The 12,733-nt window shown below is 43.1% G+C and overlaps 1 protein-coding gene across 1 annotated transcript in view; it reads left to right on the top strand.

Annotated features, from left to right (window-relative positions):
- The window catches only part of RANBP10 (RAN binding protein 10), a 66,454-nt gene that overhangs the window by 20,757 nt on the left and 32,964 nt on the right, over nucleotides 1–12,733 (top strand). The window contains exon 3 of the mRNA XM_082677557.1: nucleotides 3,826–3,878. Within this exon, the coding sequence (XP_082533683.1) occupies nucleotides 3,826–3,878 (53 nt within the window). The remainder of the gene's footprint in view (nucleotides 1–3,825; nucleotides 3,879–12,733) is intronic.

The following is a 12,733-nucleotide window of genomic DNA, read 5'->3' as shown; positions in this document are numbered from 1 at the left end:
GTGGAGTCTTAGCCACTGGACCAACAGGGAAGTCCCTGTGTCTTTTTTAAAATTTATTTATTTATAAAATTTAATTTATTTATTTATTGGCTGTGCCGCATGGCTTGCTGGTTCTTAGTTCCCTGACCAGGGATCAAACCCCGGGCCCCAACAGTGAAAGCCCTGAGTCCTAACCACTGGATTGCCAGGGAATTACCTATTTCTGTCTCCTAAAATTTCAGCAACATTTTAGTTTTTAGTGTACAAGCTTTTTGCCTTCTTGGTAAAGTTAATTCCTAAGTATTTTATTTTTTTTTGATACTATTGTAAACGGAATTATTTTCTTGATTTCTTTTTTCCTTTGTTCAGTGTTTATGTTGAAACACAACTGCTTTTTGTGTGTTGATTTTGTATCCTGTGACTTTGCTGAATTTGTTTGTTAGTACTAACAGTTTTTTGTGGAATATAGGATTCCTACATATAGGATCATGTCATCTGTGAACAGACATAGTTTTACCTATTCCTTTCCAATTTGGATACCTTTTATTTCTTTTTCTTGTCTACTTGCTTTGGCTAGAACTTCTAATACTCTGTTGAATAGAAGTGGTGAAAGCAGGCATCTTTGTCCTGTTCCTGATCTTAGAGGAAAAGTTCTCATTCTTTCACCATTGGATATGATGTTAGCTGTGGGTTTCTCATATAAGGCCTTCCTTTTATTATGTTGAGATAGTTTCCTTTTATGCCTAGTTTGTTGAGTGTTTTTGAGAAGTAATTTAATATACCGTACAATTCACTCACAGTGTACAATTCACTGTTTTTTTAGTATATTCACAGTGTCCTTATAGTTTTTTTTTCTGCTCTTTGCTGATCTTAGACTGGTTGGTTAAGTTTTTAAGTGTATGAAAGACTTGCTGGAAGGCTGCATCTTTTTGTAATTTTAGAACATCATACTTTTGGAAAAGACTTAATATCATCCAATGTTTGAAAAATTGGGACTCATTCCCTTTGAACACTGACTTAGCTTGACCTCATATGAACATGCAACTTAGGCTTCTGTGGGGCTTCTCCCTGTGTCATTGACACTCACGGGGGCATGACATCCAAGTGTGGATATTGGTCTCCTCTGTGTGCGCTACCCTTAGCTTATCTACTCAGATTCTCAAGTTGACCCTGGGGTTTGAACAGAGGCTCCCAGGCCATCCACTGGTAAACACTGTCCCACCTGTGGGGCAGAGTCTGCAGGGAGGTGTTGAGGGCTAACTGCTGGAGGTGGAAAAGGCTTCCCCTATACAGAGACATAAGCAACTTGTGTTTGAGTGCATGTGCCTTAGTAGTTCCCTGTTCCCATGGGAAGTTGTGGAACCAGAGCTCTGTTGCTGGTGGCCAAGCATACTCTTCCTGGATGACCCTTGACCTCCCCTATTTGCAGTAGCCTTAAGCAGTTGGGGGTCACCCAGGAAGCACATGTGCTTCAAACATAAGCCCTCATCTTAGTGTCAGGAAACCTGTATGCCAGGGATGGGATCACATGTGATGTTGGGCAGAGGCCAGGCCCCTCTAAACAGGGCAGGATAAGTGGCCTGGCATCCAAGTCAGGAAAACTCCTGGCTATGTTGCATTTGCATATGTTGATTGATGACTGCAGGGGCAGTTGGGGTAATTTGCTGCTTGTTCAGCTGTGGTGCAAAGGGAATGGAGACCAACTTTTGGCAGCATCTTCCACGTAAAGTAAGGAAGCTGATTATTTGGGCTGCTGTTTTTCTGGGCAAATGTGCAGGTTTTAGTCTAATGGGAATCCTGCCAGCAGGTTTACACAGCTTCTGCTCCTGATGGTCCTTGAAGGTCCCCGCCTGGCAGGAGGTAGCAGGCAGTTTGAGAGTCTTTTGAACCATGGGAGTCATTCTTTGAAGTGCTGTTCCTTTCCCTTTTCTCCTTTCCCTTCCCTCCCCTTTCCCCTAACCCCTGCAGGCCAGTTATTCAGCTGCTGCCCTGTGTTGATGCTGTCGTTTCCTGGGTCCTGCCCAGCAAGATGGGGGGTAGCTGGTTTCAGGGGAAAATGGGTGGGTCAGAGCCTTCCTCCCTGCTCTCCAACACCCAGTGGTGCAGCTGGCCAGAGAAGGGCAAAGGGGCATTTGCTGCAGGTGGAAGTCTCGCAGCTTCAGGAGCACCACGTTGTGGGGACTCTGGTAGTGTTAGGAAACAGGTACATAAGGTGCATGGAACATGCCAGGAGAGAAAAAGAATGGCCCAAGGTGGGGAAATGTATGTAAAATGGTTTCTTGCAGAATTACAACAGGGAACAATTAGAATGTAAATGTAAGCTACTTGGAAATGGTCAAAATAAGGCAACCCCATGTAATTGCTTTTTTAAAAATACATTTTTTATTGTGGTAAAATATACATCACATAAATTTTATCACTTTAACTATTTTTAAGTGAACAGTTCAGTGGCATTAAGCTCATTCACATTGTTTTTATTTACTTATTTATTGTTGGCTGCATTGGGTCTTCGTTGCTGCACATGGGCTTCCTCTAGTTGCGGCGAGCAGGGGCTACTCTTCTTTGCCGTTGCACGGGCTTCTCGTTGCGGTGGCTTCTCTTGTTGCGAAGCACAGGCTCTAGGCACATGGGCTTCAATAGTTGCAGCACGCAGGCTCAGTAGTTGTGGCACACAGCCCTAGAACGCGCGGGCTTCAGTAGTTGCAGCGTGTGGGCTCTAGAGCGCAGGCTCAGTAGTTGTGGCACATGGGCTTAGATGCTCCGCGGCATATGGGATTTTCCCGGAGCAGGGCTCGAACCCGTGTCCCCTGCATTGGCAGGCAGATTCTTAACCACTGCGCCACCAGGGAAGTCCTTATTCACATTGTTAATGCAACCGTAAAGTTACCCCTTAGCCGTCTTGGTTGGGGTAACCGTAAAGTTACCCCAAGCCGTCTTGGTGTTTTCAATATTGTGAGCTTCTCAACTACCTCTTGATGCTCATATGCGGTTAATTCAGGCATCATGTGTGGGTTTCTACTATTTTACACTTAGATAGTGTTGACTTGTTTCTCTTATTTCTAAGTTCTTGGGGAAATACCTCACTGTTTCTTTGTACACTACAAATATTTAGACTAAAAAACCCTGTTCATTTCCTTTTCTGACCTGCCCTCTCATGAGTGCCACTGAGATATCTTTGACAGAGTTGCCCAGCATGGGTCCCACCTGGCTGTAGCTGCCTAAATTGTTTAGGTACCTGGGTGGGAAGAGTACGGGGTGGGTCTCTGGGGCCTCACACACCACCACCTTCAGCTTTGGATGACTGAGGAGACCAGTGGTGAATGTATAGGGCAAGGGTAATGAATTTGGAGACCCCAGAGAAGAAGCCCTGTGTGAGGGGTCTTTATGATCCTATATGGATCCAGCTGGCTTTAAATTCTTCCATGTTTTGGTCTTTGCTGAAGAGTGACTTTGTCCCTTTGGGCTTGATCTTGCATTATTCTGCCAAGCACTACCTAGGATTGAACTAGTTACTTTAGGCTCTTCTTGGGAATAGATTCCGCCACCTTAGCTGGAGCCAGAAACCAAGGGACTGGAAGCAGTGACTCCAGGAAACTTTCCTCTGAAACTGAAGCCGGTGGTTCCTGGTTACAGACACTACCTCCTGTTTCTCCAGCTGCTTAAGGCATTGAGAGATTTCCATTAGAAAATCAAAATGTAAAGGTTCTCCAAGAACCACTAGTTTGTTAAAAGTGTCTCTACATTCATTGCTTTTCCTGTTTTTCTGTCTTTTACCAAGAAATATTTGAGAAGGGAGATGCATAATCATTTGCTAACCAGAATTTTTGTATGTATGCTTTTTCAAAGGTACATGGGAATAGGACTCTCAGCTCAAGGCGTCAACATGAACAGACTTCCTGGTGAGTCATTGGCTAAGAGAACATTTTTTTGCTCTCTTGATCCATTCTGTGATGAGAGTCATGGTGGCAGCCAACAAGCTGGAGAGGACTTTGTTTGCTGGCTGCCTACTTGCTAAGCCAAGCCATTGGGTGGAGGATCCTGAAAGGTGGCCATTGGGCCGGGCTGGTGTGGGCTTCCATTCCAAAAATTAATTGGCAAGTGATTGTCCTTCATGGAATTTGAACTGTTTACAGTCAAAACCAAGTGACCTGAGCTTGCTCCCAGTGGGAATACACCTGATTAGCCCTCACTGCTTTTGGCCTTTGCTTACCAGCATGGGACTCTGGCATATATGGAGAGGAAGACTGCCACCAACATTGGTTCCTTTTTTATCTTACTATGTTAATGACCAGAGTCTTTAAGTGACCTCCATGTGGAAGACAGTTGAGGCAGTTTCTTAATAAATAGGAGGATGTGCGTGAGACTTAGATTTACAGTCAGCAAACCTCAGATTTGTGGAAGGCTCTGGACCCTGCAGGTGGGCCTCCTCTACCACCCAGGCACCCTTTCAGCTGTTTTCTGCCCAGCAGTTCATGCCCAGTCCTGGGCTAGGCGCAGTTGAGGGGACAAAAGCCTCTACCAGAAGCTGGTGGGTTCTAGAATATGGTCCTCAGTCCATTTGTCCCTTGAGTGGTGTAAGTGGCATGGTGCAAGCTGTCCTGACACTGTCACGGAGGCAGGAAAAGTCCTTGTGTTTTTGCCCGGGCCCTCTCTACTTTTTGGCCTCTGACACAGAGAAGGCAGCTGGCTTTTTCCAAAGAGTGAGTAGCACTTAAACCGTATGTCTTTTCCAATCTATGTTTAATATCAATCAGGTTTTTTCGTCATTGACTAATTTCAAGTACTTGAAATCTAGACCTGCTCAGGATTCAACTAATTGTCAGGAACCTGACTTTTTAAAAAAAATTGGCTTTGATCTGAGCAAAAACTGTCCTTTAGTTATTAATCAGAATGTGTGTGGCATGTTTGGCCTCTTTGTGTAGCGTGCAGCTGTGGTGTGATCTTTTGTTATTCAAGCCTTGGCCTTAGCTGACTAGATGTATCTACAGTGTTCATAGCTCTGTCTCTTTGTGAACAGGGAGCTTAGAAAAATAATTTCCCATCAAAGGTAAACTGATTCTTAAATCTTTTTCTTGCACTAAATGTGCTCTTTGAACTTTTGCATGGCTTTGGTGGCAGAGAAGGTTCGTTTTACAAAAGTAACTACTATAATCTGTTATTGGGTGGCACTTTAAGCAACTCTGAACATTGGTTAAATGAATTTTTGTTAATCTGTAAAAGAATACTATGCAGCCATGAAAAAAATGAGGAGGCTCTTCAAGTACTGTTTTGGAGTAATCTCTGGGATATATCACTAAGTGAAAAATACAATGTATATTATGCTACCAAATGTAAAAAAAAATGAGGGAAAATGAATATATCTGTATCTGCTTGTACACGCATAGAATATCTTTGGAAAGCTAAGAAAAACTTGTAATATTGGCTGTCCCTTGGGACAGGGTGGCTGGGGATAGGACTGGGAAGGAAATTTTTCACTTTTGAAGCTTTCACATTTTCTTTCTTGTGAATATATTACCTGTTTTAAATGCCCCTACATCAAGAAGCCCTCATGCCTGTCTTTTAGCTGGTCTTGGAATGCAGTCTTTTACCATGTGCATGATATTCTGAGTTCCACACACTCATCCTTCTTTAGTAAGAATCGTTTTCGCCTGGCCATTGGGTTTGGGATCCATGGTGTGGAGTAGGTGAGGTAGGAGGAGTTCAAGGTCTGCCTAAATTGACCTGAAACTGTTTGAGATGGAGCCATGTGGAGCTGTCTCAGTCTGTTTGCCTTGTTCATAAGATGGGTCTTTTGACCCCTCTGGGCTGCTTAGAGGTGAGCTGCGGGTCTTGTGCTTTGACATTGTTAATGTAACATTGTTGTGAAGTCGGACCCTGCCTGGCCCTGTAGGGAGAAGGGGCTTGGGGACAGTGGATAAGGTGTTAGTTCATGCACTAACACATCAGGAAAGCTAGCACCTTTTTTACATCCTCACTGGTGCATCTCTCTTTCGGCAAGAGAAAGGAGCCTCAGTGTTCTGTGGATATTGTACCTGTCTTCGTTTTCACTCTGCCTGCCAGCTCCTGCGGGTTTTCCTTCCTGCTGTATCTGATCATCTCCCTGATTATTCCTTAAGGTGGAAAGTAGGAATCAGGTTGCATCTAGATAGGGATTCTCCCTAGGAATGATGGATGCCTCTGGCTTTCCCGGATACAGGGCTGGTTGAATGGCTGCGCAGACCTAGCACAGGACAGATGTAGGAATAGCAGCAAGACACTCCTCTCAGGAATGATGGGGGGGCCTGCCACTGTTCATCCCAGCACTGGGTTTGGAAGATCAGAATCCCCTTTGGTGCTTTCCATTTCCTGGGGTCACTGTGTGTGTGTATGCACGTACACGCATGCATGTGTGTGTGTACGATGAGCGTAACATTCTCCAAAACCAAAAGTATCATCATTCATAAACAGTTATACCTGAAACTACTTGGATGTACTTTGGTAGTGAGGTGAGAGGTAGAGGATGATAACAGCTAAAGCCTTTCTGCCAGTTGCTTCTGATTTCTAAGAGGTCATTGGTTGAGGTGAAAGCTATTTGGACTGTTCTGGATGTATGGTTGGTGGGAGGGGAGTGATGGTAGTGACCTTAGCTGTGTCTAGAATTTGAGACTTTGGTGTTAACTCCAGATGAGATGTTTGAGGGTTGATGTATCTCCTTGATAGATACAGGTGTATTTAGTGGAGAGTAGCTGTAGGGGTGGTTACTGCACCACAGCACTGTGAAGTGGTGTTTTAGCCTGGCATTTAGGGGCATTTAGGGGCAAATATCAAACTCCTATCTAAACTCCAGATAGGAGTTTGCCCGATGGTTTTGGGCAGTGGTACTTTAGGGCCTGAGAGTGGATCCATAAGTTTTCTGCTGTGATGGGATGGCTTCCTGGGAACAGTCAGGATGAACCAGTTGAGGGAAGAGTCTTGTGTACTACGGCAAGGGGCCTGGACTTCTGTATATATAAGCAGTGGGAGCTGCAGGAGCCTTTTTTTTTTTAAATTTTTGTTGAAGTATAGTTGATTTACAATGTGGTGTTAGTTTCAGGTGTACAGCAAAGTGAATCAGTTATACATGTACATATATCCTCTCTTTTTTTTTTAAGATTCTTTTCCCATATAGACTATTACAGACTATTGAGTAGAGTTCCCTGTGCTATACAGCAGGTTCTTATTAGTTATCTATTTTATATATAGTAGTGTGTATATGTCAGTTCTAATCTTCCAATTTATCCCTCCCCCGCCATATCCCCTGGTAACCATAAGTTTGTTTTCTACATCTGTGACTCTACTTCCATTTTGTAAATAAGTTCATTTGTATCCTTTTTTTTAGATTCCACATATAAGTGATATCATTTATTTGTCTTTCTGTGTCTGACTTACTTCACTCAGTATGACAGTCTCTAGGTTCACTCATGTTGCTGCAAATGGCATTATTTTGTTCTTTTTTATGGCTGAGTTTCAGGAGTGTTTTCAGCAGAGGCAAGATGTGATCATATTTGCTAGTTCAGGAGTGAACTAGTTTAGAAGAGGCCTTCTAGAAGGGGTCAAGGCTGGGCTGGGGCTCCTGGGCAGTAGAACTGTGAGAGCTCAGGCATGTCAGGGAACTTCAGGAGGTGGTAGATTAATTTATCAGTGAATCCATCAGGGACAGTTGGTCTTTTAGGGAGGACATGTTTTGGTGTTCTCTTCCTCTCTTGTTAGCTTGTTCAAGTAGCAGCTTTTTCTTGTGGCATTGCTTTTAGTATATTCTGCTTTGGCCATCTCGTTCTCTTAATGTATAGGAAAATGACTATGATTAATATTACTGAAACCTAAAAATGTCTTTGTGACTGATCTTTTAGATTAATTGAATCCGTTTTGTTAATTATTAAATACAGAACAATCACTGTTATCAATCTGTTGCTTTCTTTTTTTTTTAATATTTATTTATTTATTTATTTTGGGTGCGCTGGTTGTTAGTTGCGGCACATGGGATCTTCGATGTGGCATGCGGGCTTCTTAGTTGCGGCATGCGGACCCTTAGTTGCGGCATGCATGCAGGATCTAGTTCCCCGACCAGGGATCGAACCCGGGCCCCCTGCATTGGGAGCGTGGAGTCTTACCCACTGGACCACTAGGGAAGTAAGTCTGTTTCGTACATATTTTTAAATTGAGATATAATTAACATACCATAAAATTCACTCCTTTAAAGTGTACAATTCTGTGGTTTTAATATAGTTACAAAGTTGTGCTACCATCACTGCAGTCTAATTCCAGATTATTTTCATCATCCCAGAGAAAAACCCCATACCCATTAATAGTCATTCCTGGACTTTCCCTCCTTCTAGCCCCTGGAACCACTAATCTACTTTCTGTCTCCATGGATTTTCCTATTCTGGAGATTTCATATCAATAGAATCATATAATATGTTGCCCTTTGTGACTGGCTTCTTTCAGTTAGCGTGTTTTCGAGGTTCGCCTATGCTGTAGCATGTTTCAGAGCTTCATTCCTTCTTGTGGCAGAATATTATTCTGTTGTATGGATATATCACATTTTGCTTATCCATGCATCTGTTGATGGTCGTTTGGATTGTTTCCACCTTTTGGCTGTTATGATTGATGCTGCTATAAACATTTGTGTACAAGTTTTTTTGTAGACATGTGTTTTCATTTCTCTTGACTGTATACCTAGGAGTAGAAATGCTCGGTCATATGGTAACACTGTTTAGTCATTTGAGGAACTGCCAGACTGTTTTCCATAGTGGCTGCCCCATTTTACATTCCCACTAGCAGTGTATGAGGGTTGATTTCTCCATATCTTTGCCAACACTTGTTATTATCTGACTTTTTGATTATAGTCATCCTAGTGGGTACGAAGTGGTATTTCATTGTGGTTTTCATTTCATTTCCCTGATGACTAATAATATCAAGCCTCTTTTCATGTGCTTATTGACCATTTGTCTGTCTTCCTTGGAGAAATGTCTATTAATATCTTTTACTTTTTTTTTTTTTTGGCCACGCTGCGTGGCTTGCCTATTTTTAAATTGGGTTATTTATCTTCTTATTATTGAATTGTAAGAGTTCTTTATATGTTCAGGATACAAGTTTCTTGTCAGTTATATGATTTGAAAATCTTTTCCCCTATTCTTTTATTTTTAATTTTTAAATTAAAAAAATTTTTTATACAGCAGGTTGTCATCAATTTTATACACATCAGTGTATACATGTCAATCCCAATCGCCCAATTCATCACACCACCATCCCCTATTCTTTAGGTTGACTTTTTCTTTCATATCTTTTCTGTTATGGTTTATTTTAAGCTATTAATATAGTTCCCTGTGCTATACAGTAGGACCTTGTTGTTTATCTATTTTATATATAGTAGTTTGTATCTGCTAATCCCAAAGTCCTAATTTATCCCTCCTCTTACCCCCCCTTTCCTCTTTGGTAACCGTAAGTTTGTTCTTTATGTCTGTGACTCTGTTTCTGTTTTGTAAATAAATTCATTTGTATCATATTTTAGATTTCACATATACATGGTATCATATGGTATTTGTCTTTTTCTGACTTCACTTAGTATGATAATCTCTAGGTCCATCCATGTTGCTGCAAACGGCATTATTCCGTTGTTTTTTTATGGCTGAGTAGTGTTCCATTGTGTGTGTGTGTGTGTGTGTGTGTGTGTGTGTGTGTGTGTGTGTGTGTGTATTAGGTTGTCTTTTCTTTATTCTTTTATTTTTTTTTTTTTCGGCCACACTGAGGCATGTGGGATCTTAGTTCCCCGACCAGGGATCGAACCCGTGCCCCCTGCAGTGGGAGCACAGATTCTTAACCACTGGACTGCCAGGGAAGTCCCAGGTTGTCTTTTCTTGATATCTTTTGAAGTACAACAGTTTTTAATTTTGATGAAGTCCAATTTATCTATTTCTTTCTTTTGTTGCTCATGCTTTTGGTATCATATCTAAGAATCCTTTGCCAAATCCAAGATCGAGAATATTAAATATGTTTTCTTCTAAGAGGTTCATAATTTTACTCTTTTTTTTTTTTTTTTTTTTTTTTGGCCACACCACATGGCATGTGGGATCTTAGTTCCCTGATCAGGAATTGAACCTGTTCCCCGTGCAGTGGAAGTGGGGAGTCCTAACCACTGGACTGCCAGGGAATTCCCATTTTACTCTTCTGTTTAGGTTTTTGATCCATTTTGAGTTAATTAAAAAAAATAATTATTTATTGGGCTGAGCCAGGTCTTAGTTGCGGCGCGCAAGATCTTCGTTGCCATGTGTGGGATCTTTGTTGTGGCATGTGGGATCTTTAGTTGTGGCATGCAAGCTTTCTCTAGTTGCAGCAAGTGGGGGCTACTCTTCGTTGTGGTGCGCAGGCTTCTCATCGCAGTGGCTTCTCTTGTTGCGGAGCACGGGCTGTCGGTGCGCGGGCTTCAGTAGTTGCAGCATGTGGGTTCAGTAGTTGTGGCTTGATTAGAACTTAAAGTAGCTGGGTGAAGTGGGTATGGAGGTAGTGGAGGCAGTTCTCACCTTCCTTGAGGAACCCAGCAGACTCTCTGTTGCCTATGAATGGTTGATTGTGCTTTGCCAGGCCCTGAAAGTGCAGTTAAGGGGCAGCCAAAGAGCCCTCCAGGCAAGAGCACAGGACTTACTCCTCTGTCTCCACTCTGTCTTTGAGCAGATCATGGCTCCAGAAACCCCAGTGTTTTGCTTAAGGTCCAGTAGACAGTGAACCCGCTTGCCCCAAAATGAGGTTACTTTCCTGCAGAAACCAGATCCTATACAGACTGCCAACAGACACATGAAAGAATGCTCAACATCATTAATCATTAGAGAAATGCAGATCAAAACTACAATGAGATATCATCTCACACCAGTCAGAATGGCCATCATCAAAAAATCTAGAAACAATAAATGCTGGAGAGGGTGTGGAGAAAAGGGAACCCTCTTGCACTGCTGGTGGGAATGTGAATTGGTACAGCCACTATGGAGAACAGTATGGAGGTTCCTTAAAAAACTACAAATAGAACTACCATATGACCCAGCAATCCCACTACTGGGCATATACCCTGAGAAAACCATAATTCAAAAAGAGTCATGTACCAAAATGTTCATTGCAGCTCTATTTACAATAGCCCGGACATGGAAACAACCTAAGTGCCCATCTTCAGATGAATGGATAAAGAAGATATGGCACATATATACAATGGAATATTACTCAGCCATAAAAAGAAACGAAATTGAGCTATTTGTAATGAGGTGGATAGACCTAGAGTCTGTCATACAGAGTGAAGTAAGTCAGAAAGAGAAAGACAAATACCGTATGGTAACACATATATATGGAATTTAAGAAAAAAAATGTCATGAAGAACCTAGGGGTAAGACAGGAATAAAGCCACAGACCTACTAGAGAATGGACTTGAGGATATGGGGAGGGGGAAGGGTAAGCTGTGACAAAGCGAGAGAGAGAGGCATGGACATATATACACTACCAAATGTAAGGTAGATAGCTAGTGGGAAGCAGCCGCATAGCACAGGGAGATCAGCTTGGTGCTTTGTGACCGCCTGGAGGGGTGGGATAGGGAGGGTGGGAGGGAGGGAGACGCAAGAGGGAAGACATATGGGAACATATGTATATGTATAATTGATTCATTTTGTTATAAAGCAGAAACTAACACACCATTTTAAAGCAATTATACCCCAATAAAGATGTTAAAAACAAAACAAAACAAAACAAAAAAACCAGATCCTCATGTGTTCCCTGTCTCTGTTGACAGTCACTGTCCACCTTGGCCCATAAGTGGGAGGAGACCTCAGAGTAATTGTCTCTCATCCCATGGTTCTGCTACTTCCCAAGCATCTCTTTAATTTGGCCCCCTTCTCTATCCCTACTCCATTGGGCTATTTCCATGGCCTCCTGATTAATCTCTTTACCTCAGGCCTCTGCTCTCCATTCCCTTTGTACACTCTGCCCCTTGCCTGCTTTGGACCTCTGACCCCTCTGCCCACAGGACACAGGTGCTGTGGGCCCTGCTCAGCTTTTTCTGCCATCTCTGCCCTCCACACACGCTGCACACCAGTATGTCTGTGTGGGACCCCAAACATCCTGCAGACATTTCCTGCTGTGCCCCTTGGCAGATGTCCTTCTTGCCCTGGAGGTGTCCTTCTTGCTTGTGACACCTCGTGCAGTCTTGCCTGACCCCTTCAGCCATGATCATGTCTCTGATGACACTTGCCACCCTGTCGCATGTGATCCTTCCACATTTATGCAACTGTATCCTTGCTGGGTTGTGAACTCCTTGGGACTGGACCACATCTTTTTATAGCAGCTCTCCCAGAGTGAGCACAGATGCCCTTGGGCTATGGGAGCAGGCCATTCCTGCATTTCCCTGTGCTTTGCCTCAGTGAAGTAGCTTCAGTAAGCCAAATGTGTTTTGGAACCAGTGCCGAGTCAGGTCCCCCTGGCCTGCAACCTGCCTTGGGCTAGAAGCCTTCATCTGGAGCTCAGCCTCCCATCACCGCCCTATTGTGGCACTGATAGTGCATGGGGGCTCTGCCACTACCTTCATTCTGTAGGAGGAGTCACTGTCTCCCCTTTTCTGTATGTCGGGGCTCAGTGTTGTTGAACCAACTACTGGCTCACTTTTGCTCATGTGAGGAAAGACACCTAGGGCTGTGGTTGGCTTCCCGAGCAGTGTAGCTCAGTGGCCAAGAACATAGACTCTGGAGCCACACTGCATTTGCAT

The sequence above is a fragment of the Grampus griseus genome, assembly GCF_964374135.1.
Source record: "Grampus griseus genome assembly, chromosome: 19".
NCBI classification, from domain to species: domain Eukaryota; kingdom Metazoa; phylum Chordata; class Mammalia; order Artiodactyla; family Delphinidae; genus Grampus; species Grampus griseus.
This window is presented reverse-complemented; position numbering and strand designations above follow the sequence as displayed.